This window comes from Papaver somniferum, chromosome 7 (genome assembly GCF_003573695.1).
Source record: "Papaver somniferum cultivar HN1 chromosome 7, ASM357369v1, whole genome shotgun sequence".
NCBI classification, from domain to species: domain Eukaryota; kingdom Viridiplantae; phylum Streptophyta; class Magnoliopsida; order Ranunculales; family Papaveraceae; genus Papaver; species Papaver somniferum.
Window position 1 is genome coordinate 254,902,529 of NC_039364.1, and position 26,081 is coordinate 254,928,609.

Genomic DNA, 26,081 nt, shown 5'->3' on the forward strand with positions numbered 1-26,081 from the left:
AACTATGCCACCACCTAGTTTAAAACTGAGTTTGAAATAGGTTCTAATTTGAGTTGGATGATCAGCTTGCCATGTGTAAGGCATGGTCTTTTATGTTGGCAAAGTCCAAGTGATACCATCTTGTTGTCGAGTTGGTTGTTCTTCTGATGTTGGAGGATCTCCCGTCTTTACCCAAATATATAACTGGACCTTTGCTAGCATTTGCTCATTTTATTGGTGTTTTTGTAGCTTACTAATGTGCTTGTTGTACATTGGATTGATTAAGCTCGCCACACGTGGTTGCAAATTATGAGTTCAGTTTCCCATGTTGTTGCTTATGTAACTGAACATGGGAACTGTTATTTTGTATGGTTCGGCTTATGTAACTAAACATGGGAACTGTTGTGTGAATGTCGAAAATGGGTGTCAATGTGTTAAACTGAGTCATTTAGTAAAGCTACTTTCTTTTGATAGTGCATGTATGCTCTTTAGCTCTCCTTTTGCCTCAGCATCACTGTACCTGCACTTTGGCACCTCAGTCATTCACGAAATTGCCACTTGTATGGGAATATACTGCTTCATGTGAAGTATGTTAAAGAAAAATGCATCTTAATTATTTTTTTTATATTTATTTTTGGTAAACTACTTTTTCCTTTAATGATAGCAACTTGAACATGTTTCTGTTCTAGTTAATTAATTGAGGTTCTCATTTTCTAGGCATGTGAAATATGATTAGCATCTAATATATTTGAATATTATCTTATGGATTCCAAGTAACTAGTATATTTATTGAAAGACGCGTTTTGTATTTCCAACCTGCCTTCACTAGTATCTTCAAACATGGTGGGTTTTCTTCATTATATGCTTGGTGAGATGCAGAAGTTTGCTTTCTAATGGTATTTTTCATAAATGTTCTTTACTAGCACTGAGGTCATTACTTCCTCATATTTTAGCTTTGAGTATTGTTATCATCTTAATGTGCCCCATCAATGATACATTATAGATGACCTTTTCGTGGGGTTTGATGTTATGGATAGTTCTGCTCTGTAATTCTCCTCATAACTCTGGTAATTGCATATCATTGGTAGTTTTTACTGCTGTAGTTGTAGAACGTATGTGATAGTTTATGCACAGACATTAAGAATTGTTAGGAAGATAGTTCAATCGCTCTGCACTTTTATAGGCTAAGTTTAGTGATTAACTATCCGATTTTTTGTTATTACTTACAGGTACTCCATGATGCCTTCTTTGAAGTTCCTGGCCTAGATTCACAGGTAATACATACATCAAGTATGGTGATCTAATATCAGAGGTTTATGTGCTAACTGCTCAAGCTGAATCTCTAAGATATAAGCTTCTTGGTGGCCTTGTTGTTCATAGGTGTGTATTCATATATTTGCAAATGTCCTCTATTGTCATGTTTTTGTAACTTGATTGTTATGTTTTCACATCTGTCTATGTGTGTATGATTGGACTGGATGTATGTTTGCAAATTGTGTGTATAGTTAGAGGTGTGTACACAATTAAGCTGATGCTCCAGAAAAACAATGAGGAAGCATGGTATTGTGTGCAGAAATCCAATTTAGGTACTAATGTCTGCTTGCTCTGATGCTACTGGCTCTGATTTTGCAGGTGTGGAAACGTACCCTCATTTTTCGCTTAAGTTTTTGAATCATGATAAACTCATATTACTGATCTGTATGAACATGCACCTTGTATGGTTTAATAGATTGGATTAATTGATGTTAGCTTGGTGCTGATTGAAAGGTATACATACGCGGAATGGCTGCTGGGTTTCTAAACTCAATTTCTTGCTACTGCATATATGTTGATAGAGCAAAGCCACCAAATGATGATGATTATGACTGTATGACTGAAGAAATCATTGACGCAAGTGCGATGTTATGCAATAAAGATGATGGAGTACTTGGAAAAGCTGAGACGATTAAGTGACCAAAAGATTATGTGACTCTTGTAGGAGAGCGAGTAATAAATTAGAGTGGGAAGTTGGCAGTAGATTGAATTCAGTTATAAATAGAATTTAACCTGCCATTTGTATTCTGATAGTAAATTTTCTTGAATGTTACTTTGGGTAATTAATAGAAATTTAATTTTTAAGTTTTTAACCGTTTCCATTTGAGCTTCCATTTTGTTTTATGTTTCAGTTGAACCAAAACAAGATTCAGATACACTAAATCTGAATCTGAATGATTTCAGATTCACAAAATCTGATTCCCAAAATCTGGATCAGTGACATAACGCTCAAGTTTTAATTTGTATGTTTAATTTTATGAATACACCTTACTTATGACGGATATTAACCGTTATTGTATTTAACATATAATAACCGTGCTTTTTTAGTGATGTACATTGACTGTTATTGTATTTTACACCGTGATATTTAATAACAGATTTTGTATGTGATTTTAAGTCATAAATTTTATTCATCATATTTAATAACATTCTCTGTTTGTCATTTATAAAGAGTCACACTAAATAAATAACGGTTCGAATAACAGATAAAAATCGTGATAAACCATGTTTTATAACAGATTTCATTCGTCATTTATAGCCCCTTCTGGACTAGTGCTCCCACTCTAATCTTTGGACACGTGTCTGTTATATTTTCTACTCCCACACAGTATTTCAATTGTACAATGAATGCTAAGACCAATGTAGTCAATATCGGCCGATACGGCCGATATATCGGGGATATTTCGGATATCGGCCTTGGAGCGGTAGGATAAGCATTATATCGGCGATACGATATTTTGGCGATAATATCGTCCAATGTAGTCAATATCGGCCATATCGGCCGATATATCGGGGATATTTCAAGATATTCTTGACGGAACTTTGGACGATTTGCAAGATATTCTTGGTGAAGAAAGTAGACCAGTTGGTATTATAAGTGCATGTAGCTCTCGAAGTAAGTCTACTTACCCAACCGACTCTGAGTATGATGGATATGATACTGATTAATTGATGTTAGAAACTGATTATGGACTACTTGATGGAGCTAATGGAGTTCCTGAAGATGATGATATCTAGAGTGGCTCGTATGATTTTGAATAAGATTGTAATATCCTTGTTTAATTACCATTTAAGGTAGTAAACTTTAAAGTTGTTGAAGTTACTCTTTTGTTTCTAGTTTGAACTTTGTACTTGTTTAATTACCATTTTACCTAGTAAACTTTAAAGTTGTTATTCTCCTATTTCTAGTTTGATCTTGTTTATGTAGTAAACTTTAAAGTTATTGAAGTTACTCTTGTGTTTTTGATAAAATTGATGGTATCTATAAAATTATAGTCTATAAATTTGGAACCTATATTATACGGATATTTGAACGATAATATCCCCGATATAAAGTCGTACCAGTGTATCGGTCCTGACCGAGATAAACCGATGTCCGATATTAACTACATTGGCTAAGACAATCATCCTTGAGATAAATTGACTTCTCCAACTCCGACCTCTTCATATACTTCGGAAGTCCCCTGAAATTTATACGCGCATAAGTGTTTTTTATCAATATGTATCAACGAATTACGAAGAAATTTGGAGAAGAGTTACGTACCATGAGCCGAACATTTTTGGAGATTCTAAACAGCCAGGAAGACTGTGAATTCCTTTCCCGGTTTGGTCAAGTAATTTAAATTCATACATTGCCCTAACTTTTTCTTTTGTAGCATGGCTTACTAGCCTAAAGAACACGGATACGTACTCCTTGTCAGATTTAAAATGGCCGCGTGGATAAAAAACTATAACCCAATCATGACCACCAACGGTGATTCTGCCACTTTTCATGGATTTACCAACTCCCATTCCCTTTAATAGAGAATATCTTTTTATCTTAAACTCATGAGAACCTTTCACTGTCTCATAAATCAACTGCGACTCTGACGACGATATCTCGTGATTAGTATTAGACTTTGAAATCACTGTCGGCCTTTTGGAGGGGGTGACGTGATTTTTAGTTTTTTAAACTGACTTAGAATGCCCATAAGCGTGAAACGAAGAAAAGATGTTAAAAAGAGGGAGGAGATACACAGAGAAAATTCAATATTCAAGACTACAATGAACAATTAATTGATGAGCTGCTCCTTTTATAGGAAATACAAATTCTTCGATTCCTAACCAAATTCTACTTCCCTGCTTTAAAATCTAAGTAATTCTAATCCTAAAGGATGTCTGTACTTGGGTGCCCAGTCTCATTCTAATCAATGGTATAAAATATCAAAAACAAAAACAATGACGAAATTCTAGTTACATGTACTTTGCTGAGTTAAAGTGGTGAATTAGAATGACGAAATTTGTATTTATTCTATGCCATCAAAACACAATATGCTTGTCTAAACATTCCTAGAGGAAATTAAGTGCAAGTGTCTCAGCATATTAATTTATCACCCATGATCAAGCAAGATAAAATATATTTCTTACGGCATTTTCAAACCAGAAATCCCCTTGCCAGTTTAAATCTTATTAATAATACTAAGAGACTACTATTTTACCAGTCTAACAGAACAAAAGACAAAAACCATTTGCTTTAGGAGTGCCATTACTGTCATCAACCATACTATACATACTACTAGGGCTGCACAAAACCGAACCATAACCGAAACCGAAACCGAAATTTTTTAACCGAACCGAACCATAACCATATTCCTGTGGTTCATTTATGGTTGTCAGTTTCAGATAACCGACAGTATCGGTTTCGGTTTAGGTTTTGAAATAAAACCGAACCAATAACCAATTGGTTAACCGATTAATAGTGACCGTAGGATTAAATGATTTTAGGCCGTTGATGGGGATATTTAACCCTAATAAGTAATAACTTACATCGCTCTTCTCTTCTTTCATAGATATCATATTATCAGAAAGCTTTCCCACAGACAGTTCCACTTCCAACTTCACTCGACTCGACTGATTTTTGGCAGCTGTGCTTATGATTTGTAGAGGAAATTGGTTCAGGAAGCTCTTTCTCGTGATTCTTCTGGTGCTGTTCAATCCAACTTCTCTTTGATTACTCCTACTTCTGGTGTCTTTCAGGTTTGATTTCTTTTTGAAACTTTGTAGATCTCTGCAAGTAGTTTGGTTGTGAATCTTGTGATTGTTGTCATGTTCATATTTATGTGATTGTTGTCATGTTTATGATTTTAATTATGATATCAGGGTTTGTAAAATTGAAAAAAATTGGGGATTTCAAATGTAAAATTGGTCATTTAGGTTGATTTACATAAATTAGGGAAGGTAAATCAGAATACATAAATTAGGGTTTGTCAATTATTCTTAAATATATGTGAAATTGAATTATAAAATGAGTAATTAGTGATGGGTTTGTTCTTAATTTAAGAATAGAGAATTGTATAGGGTTTCATTTTAATTTCTTCTTAAGTTAGGGTTTTTGTGAATTGAATCAGAAAGTTGATTAGTAATGGGTAGAAAGAATCAGAAAGTTGATTAGTAATGGGTAGAAAGAATAAGTCTCCATGTGAAAATGACTATTTTTGTGCCTAATATACGGTTAATTTAGAAGAATGCAGAGAGTTAGAATTATTTTAAGATTTGTAATTCTTAACATTTTTGTAATCACCCCATACAACCAAAAATTGGGGTTTTGCTTAAATGTATGGTTTAAATTAAATGTATGGTTTATCACATTGCAGACTTGCCTTTTGACAATGCGAGGAGGATCCAGTTCAACACCTACTGCCTCTGTTTCTTCTAATAAGCGGCCACCTCGACCTCCACCTAATGCAAGTTCAGATGGAGGTGCAAATTCAGCTGGAGGTGCAAGTGCTGCTAAAGATGCTAGTGTTGCTGGAGATGCTAGTGCAGATGGAGATGCAACTGAAGCTGTCATAAAAGTGACAGAAACACATAGCAATAAGCGTAAAACCCCTGAAGATGCAACTGAAGATGACACAGAAGTGAGTCAAGTGACAGAACCAAAGGGAAAGAAACGTTCTGATGTGTGGAACCACTTTGATATGGACCCCAAGCCTTCGAAATATGCAAAATGTCGCCACTGTAAGACAAAGATTGCAGCTCAGGGTACCAAGTATGGGACAGGTGGTATGAATAATCATTTGAAGATATGTAAAAAGAAGCCCAAGGAGGAAAAAGGACAGCAAACGCTTGATTTTCAACCGGCTAGGCTAGGAGGAGAAGGAAAATTGGTTGCAGCAACTTTTAATCAAGATGCATGTACAAAGGCAGTGATTTTATTTGTGATTTTAGATGAGCAGCCGTTTAGAGTGGTTGAAGGAGAAGGGTTCAAGGAACTTTGTAGGGTACTTGAATCCAGATTCAAGATCCCTTCTCGTATGACCATTTCGCGGGGTGTGTTAAATTTGTATGAAGCTGAAAAGGAGAAGATGAAGAACTACTTCAAGGAAAACAATGTGAGAGTTTGTCTCACCACTGACACATGGACCTCAAATGCCCAAAATAAAAGCTACATGGTTGTAACTGCGCATTTTATTGATAAAGATTGGAAGCTGCACAAACTGGTAATCAACTTTTTCCAAATTTTAGGTCATTCAGGTGAGGTAATTGGGAAGATGTTAGAGGAATGTTTGTTAGATTGGGAACTTCCTGGGGTTTTTACTATTACTCTTGACAATGTTAGTGCTAATGATTTAGCTATTGATTATCTAAGGGAGGATGGTCATTTAAAGGAGCAAGTGATTAGTTCAAAAGGTGTACTGAATACTAAGTTTATGCAAGTTAGATGTGCTGCTCATGTGCTTGCACTTGTTGTGAATGCTGGCTTGGGAGAGTATCACATGGCTATTAAGAGAGTAAGGGCAGTGGTGAAGCATGTGATGAGTTCTCCTGCTAGGTTGAGTAAGTTTATGGATTGTGCTAAACAAGAAAAGATAGATTGCAAAAAAGGTTTAGTTTTAGATGTGGATACAAGATGGAATTCCACTTACATGATGTTGGAAGCTGCTTGTAGATATCAGAAAGCTTTTGAAAGGCTAGCACGGGAAGATAAGGCTTTCAAAAAGAAGTTTTGTTTCAACGAAAGATCCATCCCTCCTGTATTTTCTACTTCTACCGGTGCTAGTAATGATGTTGACATGGAAGAAGCTTCTACTATTGCTCATAACAAAGGCAAGAAGAAGGCCCCTCCTCCGCCTCCTATACATGCTCCATATATGGAAGATTGGGCCAATGCAAGATCATTTGGAAAATTTTTAAAGGTATTCTTTGATTTGACTGTCAAGTTTTCTTACTGTACTCGTGTTACTTCGCATGAGTTCTTGTTTAACGTAAGTGTCATTCATAGAACAATGAACACATGGGTAAAAAGTTCAGATCCATTTCTCTCTGGTATGGGCACTAAAATGCTAGACAAGTTTAATAAGTATTGGGGAGAATATGAGAAAATGAACACTCTCATGTTTAGGGCTGCACATGGTTCGGTTTTCATCGGTTTTTTGAAAAAATTAAACCGAAACCGAACTACTCGGTTTCCAATAATGAAAACCAATGAAACCATTTGGGTAGTTCGGTTTTTCTCGGTTCGGTTCCAACTCGGTTTTGTATAAAACCATTCGGTTTTTGGTTAACCACTGAAATTTTTTATATCTGTCAGTCTCACAAAAATGACAGGCAAATTTTTCTGAACCTGTCACTCAAGTTTCAAATACATCAAATGTTCCAACTTCCAATACATATTGATAGAAACATTAAATTTTAAAGAGTCTAGTTTCTCCTTAATAACAAAAATGAAAAAACATCAAAAAATCATAATCATAAGTTCATAACTGACTACACATCATAAGTTCATTCCTAAAAGGGTCGACAGGAAATAGTTTGTTACAGTGAATACACTTTGCATGTGTAGAAATTGGGTATTCCACAGGAGGTTGTAATGGTAACCTGCACATACACAAACTCGAGTTAAATATGAATTTCTCAATCATGATCAGTGCAATGGTACATAATGTAACTAAGAACATCAAGATTAGCAACCGCTATGGTAGAGAAGCACTAAACAATAAGCATTCGTTTAGCTGGAATTGAGGATGATCCTTTTACTGGAATATGCATTTCTAATTTTAATGTTGCATTATCACCTCAACCAATGAAACTACAATGGAATTGTACTGATATGAAGAAGTTACAAGTAAAGTAAGCCCTGAACATTCATAACAGTTGACTAAGATGATCTACCTTCAAAGGCAATGGCATGAGTTTAAGCTATTTTGGCGTAAAGGAGAGTACTCACATTATTGACAGTTCATTGTTTCTACTTGGCTATTCATATGCTTAAACAAATCTAAGTTTTATTCTAAAAAAATATCAACTGCTAATAAAACTACAAACTAGAGAAACTTACCGCTAACCCGTTAAATCATTTATAATCAACTTCACGATAACAAAGTTGAATCTTCTTCTTCTTCATCATCATCTATGTCAATGCGGATGAACTTAGAAGTTGCAAGAGAACCTAAAAATTCTGCAAGAAATTACATCAATAAGTGACAAACAGTGAGTACAGAAAATAACAAATCAGAATTTTACAAAAGTGAGTAGAGAAAATACCTGAAACATCTTCAGCATCATCAGTTCCTAAGGTGTTTGGATCAAGATCAACCGGTGTCTGTAACCAGCTTTGCGTGCAAATCAACGCCTCAACAGTCTTAGGCAGCAGTGAACTTCGATATGAATCAATAACTCGCCTTCCAGTACTAAAGGCAGATTCTGAGGCAACAGAAGAGACTGGTATGGCTAGTATATCTCTCGCCATATGTGATAATACAGGATACCTTGTACTATTAGTCCTCCACCAACCTAAAATTTCAAACTGAACACCGCTAGGGCTAATTCTTGGTTCACGTTTCTCCTCTAAATATAACTCCTCCAACTCAGTTTTCCCCTCAACATTGTCATCCTCCTCATCTTCTCTTGCTCTCTCTGCTATTAGACTAGCATATGCAGAATCTTCATCATCAGTAACCCCAGAAGATTGAGTAACATTATTACAATCACCTGTGGCACCAGAAATGTTTTCATCATTTGCATAGAGACACTTGTACTCTTCGAAAAGTTCTTGAAAATCAGTTTTCACATAAGTCGATAAGTGTTTACGTAATGACGGACCCGTGATATCTAAAGTATCAAGAATAAAATTTAAACCTTTCATCTTCTCACGTGGATCAAGCAAAACAGCAATGAACATGAGAGTGTTCATTTTCTCATATTCTCCCCAATACTTATTAAACTTGTCTAGCATTTTAGTGCCCATACCAGAGAGAAATGGATCTGAACTTTTTACCCATGTGTTCATTGTTCTATGAATGACACTTACGTTAAACAAGAACTCATGCGAAGTAACACGAGTACAGTAAGAAAACTTGACAGTCAAATCAAAGAATACCTTTAAAAATTTTCCAAATGATCTTGCATTGGCCCAATCTTCCATATATGGAGCATGTATAGGAGGCGGAGGAGGGGCCTTCTTCTTGCCTTTGTTATGAGCAATAGTAGAAGCTTCTTCCATGTCAACATCATTACTAGCACCGGTAGAAGTAGAAAATACAGGAGGGATGGATCTTTCGTTGAAACAAAACTTCTTTTTGAAAGCCTTATCTTCCCGTGCTAGCCTTTCAAAAGCTTTCTGATATCTACAAGCAGCTTCCAACATCATGTAAGTGGAATTCCATCTTGTATCCACATCTAAAACTAAACCTTTTTTGCAATCTATCTTTTCTTGTTTAGCACAATCCATAAACTTACTCAACCTAGCAGGAGAACTCATCACATGCTTCACCACTGCCCTTACTCTCTTAATAGCCATGTGATACTCTCCCAAGCCAGCATTCACAACAAGTGCAAGCACATGAGCAGCACATCTAACTTGCATAAACTTAGTATTCAGTACACCTTTTGAACTAATCACTTGCTCCTTTAAATGACCATCCTCCCTTAGATAATCAATAGCTAAATCATTAGCACTAACATTGTCAAGAGTAATAGTAAAAACCCCAGGAAGTTCCCAATCTAACAAACATTCCTCTAACATCTTCCCAATTACCTCACCTGAATGACCTAAAATTTGGAAAAAGTTGATTACCAGTTTGTGCAGCTTCCAATCTTTATCAATAAAATGCGCAGTTACAACCATGTAGCTTTTATTTTGGGCATTTGAGGTCCATGTGTCAGTGGTGAGACAAACTCTCACATTGTTTTCCTTGAAGTAGTTCTTCATCTTCTCCTTTTCAGCTTCATACAAATTTAACACACCCCGCGAAATGGTCATACGAGAAGGGATCTTGAATCTGGATTCAAGTACCCTACAAAGTTCCTTGAACCCTTCTCCTTCAACCACTCTAAACGGCTGCTCATCTAAAATCACAAATAAAATCACTGCCTTTGTACATGCATCTTGATTAAAAGTTGCTGCAACCAATTTTCCTTCTCCTCCTAGCCTAGCCGGTTGAAAATCAAGCGTTTGCTGTCCTTTTTCCTCCTTGGGCTTCTTTTTACATATCTTCAAATGATTATTCATACCACCTGTCCCATACTTGGTACCCTGAGCTGCAATCTTTGTCTTACAGTGGCGACATTTTGCATATTTCGAAGGCTTGGGGTCCATATCAAAGTGGTTCCACACATCAGAACGTTTCTTTCCCTTTGGTTCTGTCACTTGACTCACTTCTGTGTCATCTTCAGTTGCATCTTCAGGGGTTTTACGCTTATTGCTATGTGTTTCTGTCACTTTTATGACAGCTTCAGTTGCATCTCCATCTGCACTAGCATCTCCAGCAACACTAGCATCTTTAGCAGCACTTGCACCTCCAGCTGAATTTGCACCTCCATCTGAACTTGCATTAGGTGGAGGTCGAGGTGGCCGCTTATTAGAAGAAACAGAGGCAGTAGGTGTTGAACTGGATCCTCCTCGCATTGTCAAAAGGCAAGTCTGCAATGTGATAAACCATACATTTAATTTAAACCATACATTTAAGCAAAACCCCAATTTTTGGTTGTATGGGGTGATTACAAAAATGTTAAGAATTACAAATCTTAAAATAATTCTAACTCTCTGCATTCTTCTAAATTAACCGTATATTAGGCACAAAAATAGTCATTTTCACATGGAGACTTATTCTTTCTACCCATTACTAATCAACTTTCTGATTCTTTCTACCCATTACTAATCAACTTTCTGATTCAATTCACAAAAACCCTAACTTAAGAAGAAATTAAAATGAAACCCTATACAATTCTCTATTCTTAAATTAAGAACAAACCCATCACTAATTACTCATTTTATAATTCAATTTCACATATATTTAAGAATAATTGACAAACCCTAATTTATGTATTCTGATTTACCTTCCCTAATTTATGTAAATCAACCTAAATGACCAATTTTACATTTGAAATCCCCAATTTTTTTCAATTTTACAAACCCTGATATCATAATTAAAATCATAAACATGACAACAATCACATAAATATGAACATGACAACAATCACAAGATTCACAACCAAACTACTTGCAGAGATCTACAAAGTTTCAAAAAGAAATCAAACCTGAAAGACACCAGAAGTAGGAGTAATCAAAGAGAAGTTGGATTGAACAGCACCAGAAGAATCACGAGAAAGAGCTTCCTGAACCAATTTCCTCTACAAATCATAAGCACAGCTGCCAAAAATCAGTCGAGTCGAGTGAAGTTGGAAGTGGAACTGTCTGTGGGAAAGCTTTCTGATAATATGATATCTATGAAAGAAGAGAAGAGCGATGTAAGTTATTACTTATTAGGGTTAAATATCCCCATCAACGGCCTAAAATCATTTAATCCTACGGTCACTATTAATCGGTTAACCAATTGGTTATTGGTTCGGTTTTATTTCAAAACCTAAACCGAAACCGATACTGTCGGTTATCTGAAACTGACAACCATAAATGAACCACAGGAATATGGTTATGGTTCGGTTCGGTTAAAAAATTTCGGTTTTCGGTTTCGGTTTCGGTTATGGTTCGGTTTTGTGCAGCCCTACTCATGTTCATTGCTGTTTTGCTTGATCCACGTGAGAAGATGAAAGGTTTAAATTTTATTCTTGATACTTTAGATATCACGGGTCCGTCATTACGTAAACACTTATCGACTTATGTGAAAACTGATTTTCAAGAACTTTTCGAAGAGTACAAGTGTCTCTATGCAAATGATGAAAACATTTCTGGTGCCACAGGTGATTGTAATAATGTTACTCAATCTTCTGGGGTTACTGATGATGAAGATTCTGCATATGCTAGTCTAATAGCAGAGAGAGCAAGAGAAGATGAGGAGGATGACAATGTTGAGGGGAAAACTGAGTTGGAGTTATATTTAGAGGAGAAACGTGAACCAAGAATTAGCCCTAGCGGTGTTCAGTTTGAAATTTTAGGTTGGTGGAGGACTAATAGTACAAGGTATCCTGTATTATCACATATGGCGAGAGATATACTAGCCATACCAGTCTCTTCTGTTGCCTCAGAATCTGCCTTTAGTACTGGAAGGCGAGTTATTGATTCATATCGAAGTTCACTGCTGCCTAAGACTGTTGAGGCGTTGATTTGCACGCAAAGCTGGTTACAGACACCGGTTGATCTTGATCCAAACACCTTAGGAACTGATGATGCTGAAGATGTTTCAGGTATTTTCTCTACTCACTTTTGTAAAATTCTGATTTGTTATTTTCTGTACTCACTGTTTGTCACTTATTGATGTAATTTCTTGCAGAATTTTTAGGTTCTCTTGCAACTTCTAAGTTCATCCGCATTGACATAGATGATGATGAAGAAGAAGAAGATTCAACTTTGTTATCGTGAAGTTGATTATAAATGATTTAACGGGTTAGCGGTAAGTTTCTCTAGTTTGTAGTTTTATTAGCAGTTGATATTTTTTTAGAATAAAACTTAGATTTGTTTAAGCATATGAATAGCCAAGTAGAAACAATGAACTGTCAATAATGTGAGTACTCTCCTTTACGCCAAAATAGCTTAAACTCATGCCATTGCCTTTGAAGGTAGATCATCTTAGTCAACTGTTATGAATGTTCAGGGCTTACTTTACTTGTAACTTCTTCATATCAGTACAATTCCATTGTAGTTTCATTGGTTGAGGTGATAATGCAACATTAAAATTAGAAATGCATATTCCAGTAAAAGGATCATCCTCAATTCCAGCTAAACGAATGCTTATTGTTTAGTGCTTCTCTACCATAGCGGTTGCTAATCTTGATGTTCTTAGTTACATTATGTACCATTGCACTGATCATGATTGAGAAATTCATATTTAACTCGAGTTTGTGTATGTGCAGGTTACCATTACAACCTCCTGTGGAATACCCAATTTCTACACATGCAAAGTGTATTCACTGTAACAAACTATTTCCTGTCGACCCTTTTAGGAATGAACTTATGATGTGTAGTCAGTTATGAACTTATGATTATGATTTTTTGATGTTTTTTCATTTTTGTTATTAAGGAGAAACTAGACTCTTTAAAATTTAATGTTTCTATCAATATGTATTGGAAGTTGGAACATTTGATGTATTTGAAACTTGAGTGACAGGTTCAGAAAAATTTGCCTGTCATTTTTGTGAGACTGACAGATATAAAAAATTTCAGTGGTTAACCAAAAACCGAATGGTTTTATACAAAACCGAGTTGGAACCGAACCGAGAAAAACCGAACTACCCAAATGGTTTCATTGGTTTTCATTATTGGAAACCGAGTAGTTCGGTTTCGGTTTAATTTTTTCAAAAAACCGATGAAAACCGAACCATGTGCAGCCCTACATACTACAATATACTATACCACTGATTATCTTTTGAAAACAACTCCGAGAATATCCGACAACTTTGTTGGCAGCTTAACATGAATTTTATCAGGTCATCAATTTTTAGCTGGGTCGGCCTGAGTTAGTTATACAAGGCATCCAGCAGGTGGCAATTACAGCAAGAAGCTAAGCACGCTTGATTCCTAGTAATACTACCGAGGTGGTCGAAAATCAGAGATCAAAATTTTATAACCCTTTTTCGATTTAAATTAATCAAATACCTCTACTAGTGTTATCATAGGCCATAACAGATCAAAAAACCACTTTAAAACAAAGTTTACACAACCATAAACTAGCCCTTTGTGGTAGGCGTCGGTGTTACACAAAGTTACTCTCACATCTGTTGTCGTAGTTTTTTTTTTTTTTTGGCATTCCTATCCTACAAAGCATTAGGCTACACTTTCATCTACCGAACAAGTCTTCAGAAAATCAATCAATAATGAAGGACAACTCTTCTCCAAATATGCAAACCCATCAGACTTCATAACCTCTACAAGTAAAACATTCAATGGGTAAGAAAATAATTTTTTGACCAGAAACTAAATAGACACACTTGGAACTCCCGCTGAAATATAACAATCACCTCCCAAATTTTGGTGTTTAGATGCAAAGTTTAGACAGACCGTTTTGTATCTGCGGTTATTTCTTCTGATAATTTTGCCTCACACATGAGTTTTAATCGAGCAAGATCAAAGCGATCTGGTGCAGCTAACAGATGTTGCATGAGTGTAGTTGAAGTACTAAAAGAATCTGAATCAGAAAGTTCATGTGTCTCGGGAAAGTTCATCTGAGTACAAGAATAAAAACATGGCCTGCAACACATCATACCATTTATAAGGTACGTAGCTGCACTGGTAATGAGTTCTATGTGCTGAAGTACTATGTACTGGGCTTTTCACAATTGTTATTGTGATTGGTATCTAAGAGCATCCACAGTGGGCGAGTATAACCAAAAATTTGGGATGAGATCGTGACGCAGTGGGACGGAGTAAAGATCAAATCCCAGCTAAAGATCAAATTCCAGACCATATTTGGTCGCGACCAAATACCAAATCCTAATATAGTCGGGCGTAAATTTAAAGTACGCTTGTTGCTGGGCGTAAATTTAAAGTACGCGCGTTAACGGGCGGAGATTTAAATTACGCCCGATGAAAATTCAAATTAAAAAAAAAAAAAAAAAATGAGGCGTAAACTTAAAGTACGCCTGTTGACAGGCGTAAATTTAAAGTACGCCTGGTGATTGATTGGGCGGACATTTGAGATACGCCCGATGAAATTTTTTTGGGGCGGAGATTTAAATTACGCGCGACCAAATTTTAATCGGGACCGTTACGTGACAACACGGACTAAACCCAAAATTTGATCTTTTTTTTGATCTTTGATCTTTGGTTTTGATCGCACCACTGCAGTTGCTCTTAGAGTTCTCGTTCCATTCTGTGGGGAGTACTATGTACCCCAGTTAGCAATTCGGGATTCGGCATACGTACAGAAAGGCAAACGTACGCGTATTATTCGGATTTGTAAAAATCAAATTCGATAACTATCTAGTCTTCAGTTCGTGGTACGGCAATAGTACGGAACGATATACATACATGTATCATTTGTTTTCGAGATATGAGTTCGGGATATAAAATTCGGCAGACATATATAATAAATTAATAAGTATATATAACTATAAATGATTAATTTGTCTACATTTATGGTTTATCACTTACGAGGAGGGAAAAACATTTAACAAGAACCTGCTCTTGGCAAAGTGGTTTGGTGTACATTCCGGGATACAAGGAGATTCAGGTTCGAATCCGTTCATTCTCAACATTTTTTGTAAAGGCATATTAATCGTTGAGTCAGAGTCAAACTCTGAGCGAGTCAAATCAGCGTTGAATTCCACCGAACCGAACTGACGAATTGCTAACTAAAATATCTTTACCGTTAAAAAAAATAATAATAAATAAATGTCTTAGAAGAAAGAATTCTACAAGCAAATGTTGAAATAGTCTGACATCCTTTTGGAGGCGGGTATTACCTTGCAGTTTCCGGATGCCCTTCTAATATATAGTCATGGCAACAAATCTTAAACACACCAAAAAATCATTTAAAACAAAGCTAGAACAATCATAAACTAGCCCTTCGAGATAGACGTTGGTGTTGCAGGAAGACAAAGTTACTCTCACAGTTGTTGTTTTCGACATTCCTTTCCGGCTAAGTATTAGCTACATTTTCTTCTACCGCTACACTTGTCTTCAGCAGATCAATCAACAATGAGAGACAACTCTTCTCCAAATATGCAAACCCATCGGACTTCATAACATCTACACGTAAAACATTTAATGGGTAAGAAAATAATGTTTTACCTGAAACTTAACGGAGGTACATTAGTTGGTACTCCATGTGAAATATAACACTCACCTCCAAAGTTTTCGGGTTTAGTTGTAAAGTTTAGGCAGACAGTTTTCAGTTGCAGGCATTGGTGTTGTTCTGCTAGGGTCAATGTTGTTGCCACAGTATCTGTAGTTATTTCTTCACATAATTTTGCCTCGCACATGAGTTTTAAACGAGCAAGATCAAAGCGATGTGCGGCAGCTAATAAATGTTGCATGAGTGCAGTTGAAGTACAAAGAGAATCTAAATCAGAAAGTTCATGTGTCTCAGGAAGTTCATCTGAGTACAAAAATAACAACATGGCCTGCAACACATCATACAATTTATAAGGTACGTAGCTGCACTGGTACATTTATACAAAACATAGATGCTACTGTATCTTTGAATCTAATGCATGACAACGAAATAATGAATTGTCGATAGCCTTACCTTAAAGGCAAATGGATCAAACTCTTCAATGGTTACTGTTTCCATATCTGGATTACCCACTGATCCAAAAAACATAGCTCTGAATACCGAAGATCGAGCTGCAAGAATCAACTTATGGGCTCTGAAGGATTCATTGCCAACCTGAAACTTAACATCAAAACCAATTTTAGATTCTAGCAAACCCTTGATATTCTGAATCATATCTAATGGAGGTACAGGAATAACATAATGTTTCCCCTCTTCAACACTAGTTTGCGTTGTTTCAACACGAGCTTGCAGTACTACTTCAACCGTACAGTGAATGCTTAGACAATCATCCTTGAGATAACATGACGTCTCCAACTCTGACCTCTTCATATACTTCTCACGCCACCTGAAATTAATGCGTATAGACACGTCTTTTATTGACTAGGCAGCCCTCAACAGAAGATTTTATACGAATATGTATCAACGAATTGGGGAGTATATAAATTAAAAAATAAGATGTAGGGATTGCGGAATATCTGTTTGATTCTCATCCATCTCTACTAATTCAATCAGAAGGTTTCAAATTATGGTTGTTACAATAAGACCCAAAAATGGGGCAGAAAATGCTTAGGGACCTTGTGAAAGGACAAATAGTCCCACATCCCTAGTTTCCGCATAATGAACTTAAAATATAACATGGAAGGGCCGTTCCATTCATTGCCAATTGGTTTCGAGTTGGATGCCCGCAGACTTTAACATGGTATCAGAGCTAGGTCCCATACGCGGGGTGTAGGCCGAATTAGTAGCCGTCGTGACCCGAGTGGGCACATGTACACCCGTGACCGAATGACTGATCACTCGTATGACCTGTACGTGGGGTGGACCGTGATCGATGTCACCTGCACACCCAAGACCCACACGTGCATAGGTCCATGTGTTAGGCCGATTGACTGGCCTTACACGTGAGGGAGGGTGTGAAAGGACAAATAGTCCCACATCCCTAGTTTCCGCATTATGAACTTAAAATATAATATGGAAGGGCCGTTTCACTCATTGCCAATTGGTTTTGAGTTGGATGCCCGCAGACTTTAACAGACCTTGATAGAAGCTGTTAAAATATACATTATGCAGAAAAACAGTCTGTACCGTGTTCTTATTTTCTAGTTTTCCAAAATACTGCACGCGACATGACGCCGACACAAGTGTCTGTATTATTGTATAGCTTATATATAAGCTAATCAGAAAGAGTTCAGCGCAATCAATATGTACTCAGATCTAATACAATTAACTGTCATTGATCGGTTCCTAAACAAAAAAATAAATAACGCTAATTATTTTTATGAGTGAGTTGCATCAAGCAGAGCCAATTTGTTGAATTACCCATAAATAAAGTACAGCTAAAGGATTCAAAACGAACCATATATAGGAATTGTAAAACAGTGTATAAATACCATGAGTGGCTTTTCTTGTTAAACGTTATTGGAGATTTAGGACCGATACCAAGACTATGAATCCCATTTCCAGTTTGGTCCAGTAATTTAAATTCATACAATGCCCCAACTTCTTTATTAGGGCTTACTAACTTAAGGAACAAGGATACGTACTCCTCGCAAGATTGAGTACAGCCGTCTGGATAAAAAACTATAACCCAGTCATGACCACCAACTGTGAATCTGCCACTAATCTTGGATTTACCAACTCCGATTCCCTTTGATAGAGAATATCTTTTTATCTTAAACTCATTAGAACCTTTCACAGTCTCATAAATCAACTGCGACTCTGACGGCGATATCTCGTGATCAGTATTAGACTTTGAAATTACTCTCGGCGTTTTTGGAGGGGACGAAGTGATCTTAGTTTTCTAAACCGACTTAGAACGCCCATAAGAGTGAAACAAAGAAAAGATAGTAAAAAGAGGGAGGAGATTTACAGAGAGAGTTCAATATTCTAAGAGTGAGTCTTAGACCTCCTCCTCCTTTTTTATTTTAAAAAAACAACTTCTCCAATCCCTAACAAATTCTAGTTCCCTGGTAAGGCGCAAACTCTAGTTCCCTGGGAAGGCGCAAAATTGTGAACCGTAGGCGAGGCGAACGGCTTGGCGCCTGACACAACATCCCTGCTTTAGAATTCCTAAAAGATATTTGTATTTTGGTACCCAGTTTTATTCTATTCCTAAAAAGTAGAATAAAAGTTCAAAATAGAAAATAAATAAGTTATATGGACTTTCGGTACCGCTAATACTGACTTAAAGTGGTGTATTAGAATGAGGAAATTTGTGTTTAGGCTACGCGTCCACTGTACGATTACGATATATGGGTTTAATTAGTCTAGCTCCATGCCTTTATCAACAGAATACAATATATGTCTTTGTCTAAACTTTCCTAGAGGAAATTAAGTGCAAGAATTATTGAATGGCTCAGCTGTTGGTTAAACTTAAACATAGAAGTCACTAACAAGCTGGTTAGGACAAGATTAGGAAATTGATGTAATCCTAAGGGAATTAGAAGTCATCTAGTTCTAAGAAAAGAAAAGACATGTAATAAGGTAATAGGACTAGGAAAAGGAATTCATAGTTATATATATATATGATCACCAAAGTTGTGGTTGATCATATGAGCAAGATTAGAGCTTGTGTTTAGTTTTGAGAGATTTTCTAAACATCAATAGAGAGAGTTGTCTTTATATAAGCTAAGTTTCATCTTGCAGTTGCCATTAATTGGTATCAGAGCTTGTTTCTGAGCCATGGAAAACGAAACCACCATTGTGGGTGCAAAACAGTTCACGCCACCATCAATACAAGTTCCAATCCTCAACGCCACAAACTACACAGTATGGGCCATGAGAATGAAGGTACTGATGAAAATCTACAAAGTTTGGGAAACAACTGATCCTGGTACATTGGACCCAGACAAAAACAATGTTGCCATTGGATTACTCTTTCAAGCAATACCAGAATGTCTTGTTCTACAAGTTGGTGAACAGGAAACTTCAAAGAAAATTTGGGATGCAATAAAGGCACGTAATCTCGGAGCTGATCGAGTTAAAGAAGCCCGTCTGCAAACCTTAATGTCTGAATTTGAAAGAATGAAGATGAAAGACACTGATACTATTGATAGCTTTGCAGGAAAGCTATCAGAGATAGCCTCAAAAGTTGCGTCACTTGGACAATCCATTGATGAAGATAAACTGGTAAAGAAGTTTCTCAATAGTTTACAAGATCCAAGTATATGCATATCATAGCTTCTCTCGAACAAGTCTTAGATTTAAAGAAGACTAGCTATGAAGATATAATTGGAAGATTGAAAGCATATGAAGAAAGAATCCTTGATGAAGAAAACAATGGAGAAACTCAAGGAAAACTCTTGTACACAAACTCTTACCAACAAAACTCTGCGAAAAGAGGAAGAGGTCGTGGAAGAGGTGGTGGAGGAAACAGAGGCCGAGGAAGGGGAGGAAGGTTTAACTCACAAGATAAAACAACAAGTCAGAATAATCAAAACCAAGGGAAAGAAAATAAGGATAGATCAAACATTATTTGTTACAGATGTGATAAACCAGGACACTTCTCCTCTGTATGCCCTGAAAGAATACAAAAGATGGAAGAAACAAACAAGAATGAAACAAGGGAAGCAGATACATCTCTTTTCATGCACGAAGTTGTATTCTTAAATGAAGGGAAACTAATACCAAAGAACTACGAATCAAAGGATGGAGAAGAAGGAATCTGGTATTTAGATAATGGAGCCAGCAATCACATGACTGGTAAGAGACACACTTTTCTGAACTCAATGAGAAAATCAAAGGACAAGTGAAGTTTGGGGATGGATCCTCTGTAGAAATTGAAGGGAAATGATCAATTCTATTTCAGAGCAAGACCGGAGAACAAAAGCTTGTCACAAACATCTACTTCATCCCAAACTTACAAAGCAACATTTTAAGTTTAGGACAAGCTACAGAAGTTGGATGTGATGTTAGAATGCGACAAGATTATCTAACAGTTCATGACCCAAGTGGAAGACTCTTAGTTAGAGTCTCACGCTCACAGAATAGACTCTACAAGATAAGTCTCATGATTGGAAGGCCATTGTGTCTGAATATGAGACTGGAAGATCAGACATGGAAGTGGCACGCAAGGTTCGGACACATAAGTTTCAGAACCTTAAAGGCAATGTCTCAGAACAAGATGGTTAGAGGACTACCACAGATAAATGATGAAGCAAAGATCTGTGAATCATGTTTAGTTGGGAAACAAACGCGTCAAGGTTCTCCAAAAGTAACAACATTCAGAGCCTCAAAGCCATTAGAGCTTCTTCATGCTGATTTATGTGTTCCTATTACACCACAAACCCTTGCAAATAACAAATACATATTTGTTATTATAGATGACTTCCCAAGATATATGTGGTCTATTCTTATGAAAGAAAAGAGTGAAGCATTTGACAGATTCAAAGATTTCAGAAATCTGATAGAAAAAGATTTAAAAGAGGAGGTCAAAATGCTTAGAACTGATAGAGGAGGAGAGTTCACTTCCTTAGTGTTCAACAAGTTCTGTGAGTCAAATGGAATCAAAAGGCAACTCACAACACCATATACACCACAACAAAACAGAGTGGTGGAGAGGAGAAACAGGACTCTAATGGAGATGACAAGAAGTTCTTTAAAGGCTATGCAGGTACCTAATTATCTATAGGGAGAAGTTGTACGACACTCCACATACCTAATAAACAGGATACCTACGAAAGCTCTGAAAGACATGACTCTATATGAAATTTTGCGAAAGAGAAAACCAAACATAGATCATTTAAGAGTGTTTGGTTGCAAAGCATACGCAAAAGTTGATTCTGCAACTCTTAAGAAACTGGATGATCGATCTCAGACTCTTGTGAATCTAGGAATTGAGCCTGGATCCAAAGCTTACAGATTATTCAATCCAACAACGAAAAGAGTGATAGTGAGTCGAGATGTGGTATTCGATGAAAAAGCAAACTGGAACAGGAAAGAAACTAATGATGGACCAAGTAGGGATCCAGGAATGTTTCACATGAGATGGGGTCAAGTAATTGATGAAGGCGAAGGACCCATAATCATCAATACCAATGGAAACAATGATGTTAATCAAGAAGAAGAAGAGAATAATGAAACCACTGAGAATAACGAAGAAGTAGAAGAAGAAGAAGAAGAAGAAGAGATCGATGAAATAACTCAACTCATTCCACTGCGAAAATCAACAAGACAGATACAAAAGCCACAGTATCTGGAGGATTATGTTCTTCAAGCTGCAGAAGAATGTGAGATTATGCTACTTTCTGTTAATGATGAACCAAGGAATTTTCAGGAAGCAAAGGTCTCGACTAAATGGACACAAGCATGTAGAGAAAAAATTATTTCAATCAACAGAAACAAGACTTGGTTTCTAGTTGATAAGCCAGGTGGGGTATGATAGACGCATTTATGTGTATATTTTGTTCTCAATATTCTGTATTGTTAGACTCGATTAAGTACTTATTGTGTTATTTTGTGTTTTTGTAGATATTTTTAGAGAAATAAGCCTTTGCGGCGAAATGAGCTCGAAAAGTAGTGTTTTCCACCCCAGGATAATGTACCGGAGGCACCTCAGAAATGCACCGGAAGCGTCCCAGAAATGTACCGGAGGAACCCAGAAAAATTAATATTTCCACCCCAAAATTACTATTTCCACCCCAATTGCTAAAGGGACACCCGTACAGGATTAGGGGGAGGACACTTTTCTTCTCATAATTCAAATTTTGGAAAAAGGAGGGAAAATATTTCTTCTCAATGGCAGTTGGGTCGATCGATTTTTGGAGGAGTTAGAGTTCGATTAAACCTCTGATTTTCAATGGGTATTTGTGATATGGATAGAGGAAGACATTTTGGGTGTTAGGATCTATCATAATTGGCTGGAATCATCGCAATCAAGAAATCAGGAAGCACGTTCAAGAAATGAATATCACACGATCACATCAAATTTAGACGTGTACTCATGTGTTTGGAGAGTGTTGAATCAATTCTACAGCGTGTAAGATCATGTTTGGAGTGTTTATACATCATTTCAGCGCGTGGAGAGCTAATTAAAAGAAGAAAATATCCAAAAAATATTTTCTCTTTAAGCCGAGTAAAGAGAGATTATCTTGAGTTATGGCGTGATTAAATGAGGCTGAGGAGTATAAATAGATTTCTGGTATCACAAAGAATGGGTGTCGAGAGTTGGAGGTCGAGAGGATAGCTCAGGAGCAAGAAATCACGAGTTGATCAAACTCTGTTTCTGCTGCTGCTGCTGATGAAGAACACCAAGAACACGAAGAACAGAGTTGCGTAGACAGTCGTTAATAAACAGTGTCTAAGACTCACACTGGAGGGTCGCAGGGCAGTCTCAACATCAGCAGCACCTGTCTCTTATCGTTCTTTTTGTGACGCCTTATGTGGGTCGTGCATTCACTGTTTTACTCATTTTTATCATTTTAATCAACTTTTGAGCAACAAACATGTATTTTGAGCAAGTGATTAATATGAGAAGCTAAATCCCAACACTGGGACGACGGATGGAGCCCTATTTCACGCATGTGATAATTTTAATAATTCTTTTTATGACTTTTGCACTTGTTTTTAATTGATTTATGGTTCGAATTAATTAGTTATCATTTTATTTGATAGGTCATGCTTGCTTAAATGTTTGATGTTCCATGCTTACGATTTATAACTAATATTTTGAGAATCTATATTGGCAAAGAATAAGAGTCTATATTTTTAATGTTTGAGCTATAATTGCATGGAATTATTATTTGAATCACATGAATGGAATTTGGTGAAATTCTTAGTCCCAGTACCTCTCACCATTGTTAATATTTTTTTTTGTATATAATTTTATTAAACCTTTAAATTTAATCTTCACAAATATTTGAGTTCGAATCCTATTTACTACAACAATCACAATCAAAAATCTCAAAATTTTGGCGCCGCCGACGCGGATTTGTGCTTAGGTAGAATTTTTAGGTTTTTATTATTTTTTATTATTCCATTTGTTCTTTTTACGTCTCTTTGGTTGTGTCTTTGTATTACAGGTTTGAAGTTTGATACTAAAGACCTTGGAATCAAAGCTTAAATCTAAAAGAGAAGGAAAAAAGACAAAGCAAAAAAATATAGAAAAAAGAGAGGAAAAAAAAAAGAGAGAATTTATTTTATTTTATTTTTAGAGAACTTCCGTTTTTTGTAATTATTTTTTTTTTCTTTTCTTTTGCACTTTATTTGGACTTTGGACTTGGACAATTATTATTTTTATTTTTTTAAACCCTAAGGAAGGGTACATTAAATATAAAATTGTTTGCAAGGAAGGACGACGATTACAATATTGTCTCGGCCCCTCGGGTTCGTACATGACATAGGAGTCGTGGCCCGAGTTGACTTCAACGGTTCATCCCCCGTCTGGTACGGGAGGTAAGTCCATCGAAACACTCGCGAATCTCCTGTAAGCGAGTTACTGTATTCCTTAAGGTGATTCATTGATTGAGGACGAATTTGGACTGTTTTTAAATTCCTAGTAAAGGGCAAGGCCTGGCCAATACAAGATAAGGGTTCGGATTTCATCACCGCTCCCTTCTTGCCCGCCTTAGGAAAACGAAACCTAACGCTAACCCAAGCTTAAAATTTGATTAGAACGAGACCGATAGGGTAACGAGCTTGGTAGGAAAATCTTTCGAAAAATATTGGTTACTCTTTTTAGCATACTTCGAAGTTCATGATGGTTTCTGTGAGTTGAATGTGTGACTGCGCCGCCTTGTGATAGCGGTGAGGCCTTGGGTATCAAATCTCCACTGAGCTTCCCTTGCCTCAATTCAACTTACTTTGACTCGGATTGATTCCTGAGGGGTTTGCTTAAATTGTAACGAATTCCCTTTCGAAGGATTAGAAGCTGGTCTAGAAACAATCTAAGTGGAGCCATCATGCTTGTTGTTTGCTAGATTTTATAGATTTGATTTGGTCGAGTCAGCCTTGTTTTTGATTGTGTAGAATTCCCTTGCAATTAAGAATTTCGAACTGGTATGATAGAAGCCAATACAATGATTGTCGACCTGAATTTGAATATGGACATCATCCTTTCTATGACCATGTTGGGAATAGTGGTTGGGAACGCCATCATTTGGAAGGATATGGGTCATACCCTGGTGAGCCCAATTACTATCCACACATGCATCAGTCTTACGAGCAAGAAGATTATAGTACTAGTTCTTCGTCTCTATAGGATACAATCTAACTATTGAAAAGTAGTCCTTTTTATGATCCATCTGTTCCTATTCCTCCTTTAGAAGAGTCCCTCAGGGAGTTAGCTGAGTCGACGCGTAATTTAGCTGAGATGAATAGTATAATTCTAGACGAAAGAACTACAATAATGAGTGAACTTTCTATAGAGGAATCCCTCAAGCTGATGGCTGAGACGAACGAAATACTTGCTCGAAATAATATTACTTTCCAATATAGTGTTTCCAATAATACCCTTAAAAATGAGGATAGTTATAATCAAGATGACAAGGTTAGAATTGGTAGCGCTACTTGTTTTGATGAGGTTCGATCTTTTTCATGTTATTATGATGAGGATAGTGTTGATGGAGAATCATACTTATGTAGGAATAGTGATCAGGAAATGGTTACTCCAATTGAGCTTTACAATGATAATATTATTTCTAGTTCAAATCCAAATAATTTTAATAATTATTCACCTATTCAAAAGGACGAGGATTTGACTAGAGATACCCTCGTTTTAGACGATGTAGTATTTCCTGTTTACAAAGCTGATAATGATTTAGAGGAACGAGTTTATTCTGAGAATAATGTTTTAGAGTCTAGCGATTTAGAAACAATAGTCTTAGACGAAGAAGATGAACTCGTAGAGATGAGTGATGATGAACCTGACTTAGAAGAATCAATTGACCATTTCCAAGAATTTGATGACCTAGAAATTAGGGAAATTGTAGCTAGTCTATCTAGATATACCCAAAACTCTAAGTTTGGGGGTGATTATCACCTTCCTAGTGCCTTACCTTTAACTCTAAGAAAGTCCCTTCACTTAGGACTTGATATCTCTGCCTCGACAATTTTACAAGATTACCTTCATACTCGTTTTCCCGAACCTAATGATGTCCAGGAAGAAGTTCAGTCGTTAGAAACCCATCCTCTGGTTGATGTGGTTTGCCCAGGCTATGATCCCCAGATTGACTTTGTTTTCCCACCAAATAGTTTTCTTCCAACTGTGGGAACGTTTATATTCCAAATGTGTCGAATATTAAGTTGTGAGACTAAACTTAAATGCTTTAGGAAATTAAAATCGACACATTTGCTTAAGAATGACCACTACTCTCATTGTGGTCAATTATGTAAGTCAAATCTTATTGACTTAGAGGATCCTCAGTTATTTAGGTTATTATTGTGCGCTTCTAAGATCATATTTGAGTTTTTCCAGACTCTAGGACC

At 36.6% G+C, this 26,081-nt stretch overlaps 1 protein-coding gene, 1 long non-coding RNA gene and 1 other non-coding gene across 3 annotated transcripts; 1 reads left to right on the forward strand and 2 right to left on the reverse strand.

Annotated features, from left to right (window-relative positions):
* Positions 1-1,524: 1,524 nt before the first annotated feature.
* LOC113300886 lies at positions 1,525-1,633 on the forward strand. The gene has a single exon (XR_003335992.1). It is a non-coding gene; the product is annotated as a small nucleolar RNA snoR100 (small nucleolar RNA).
* Positions 1,634-7,399: 5,766 nt separating this feature from the next.
* On the reverse strand, positions 7,400-8,846 carry LOC113300152. Its single transcript, XR_003335475.1, has 3 exons — positions 8,536-8,846; positions 8,330-8,449; positions 7,400-7,869 (listed from the first exon to the last, which is right to left on the reverse strand). It is a non-coding gene; the product is annotated as an uncharacterized LOC113300152 (long non-coding RNA).
* Positions 8,847-14,209: 5,363 nt separating this feature from the next.
* On the reverse strand, positions 14,210-17,153 carry LOC113296384 (BTB/POZ and MATH domain-containing protein 3-like). Its single transcript, XM_026544694.1, has 4 exons — positions 17,128-17,153; positions 16,632-17,004; positions 16,230-16,506; positions 14,210-14,310 (listed from the first exon to the last, which is right to left on the reverse strand). The coding sequence occupies exons 1-4, from the start codon at positions 17,151-17,153 to the stop codon at positions 14,210-14,212; spliced, it is 777 nt and encodes a 258-aa protein (XP_026400479.1).
* Between the last annotated feature and the right edge of the window lie 8,928 nt (positions 17,154-26,081).

What these genes read in the sequence shown, in the direction of transcription:
- LOC113296384 (XM_026544694.1), bottom strand. Translation starts at nt 17,153, where the DNA reads ATGGATGAGAATCAAACAGATATTCC. An exon ending in TTGATCCATTTGCCTTTAAG is followed by an intron (nt 16,507 to 16,631) that starts GTAAGGCTATCG and finishes GATGTGTTGCAG; the next exon opens with GCCATGTTGTTATTTTTGTA. An exon ending in TAAACCCGAAAACTTTGGAG is followed by an intron (nt 14,311 to 16,229) that starts GTGAGTGTTATA and finishes TTTTACTTGTAG; the next exon opens with AGGTTATGAAGTCTGATGGG.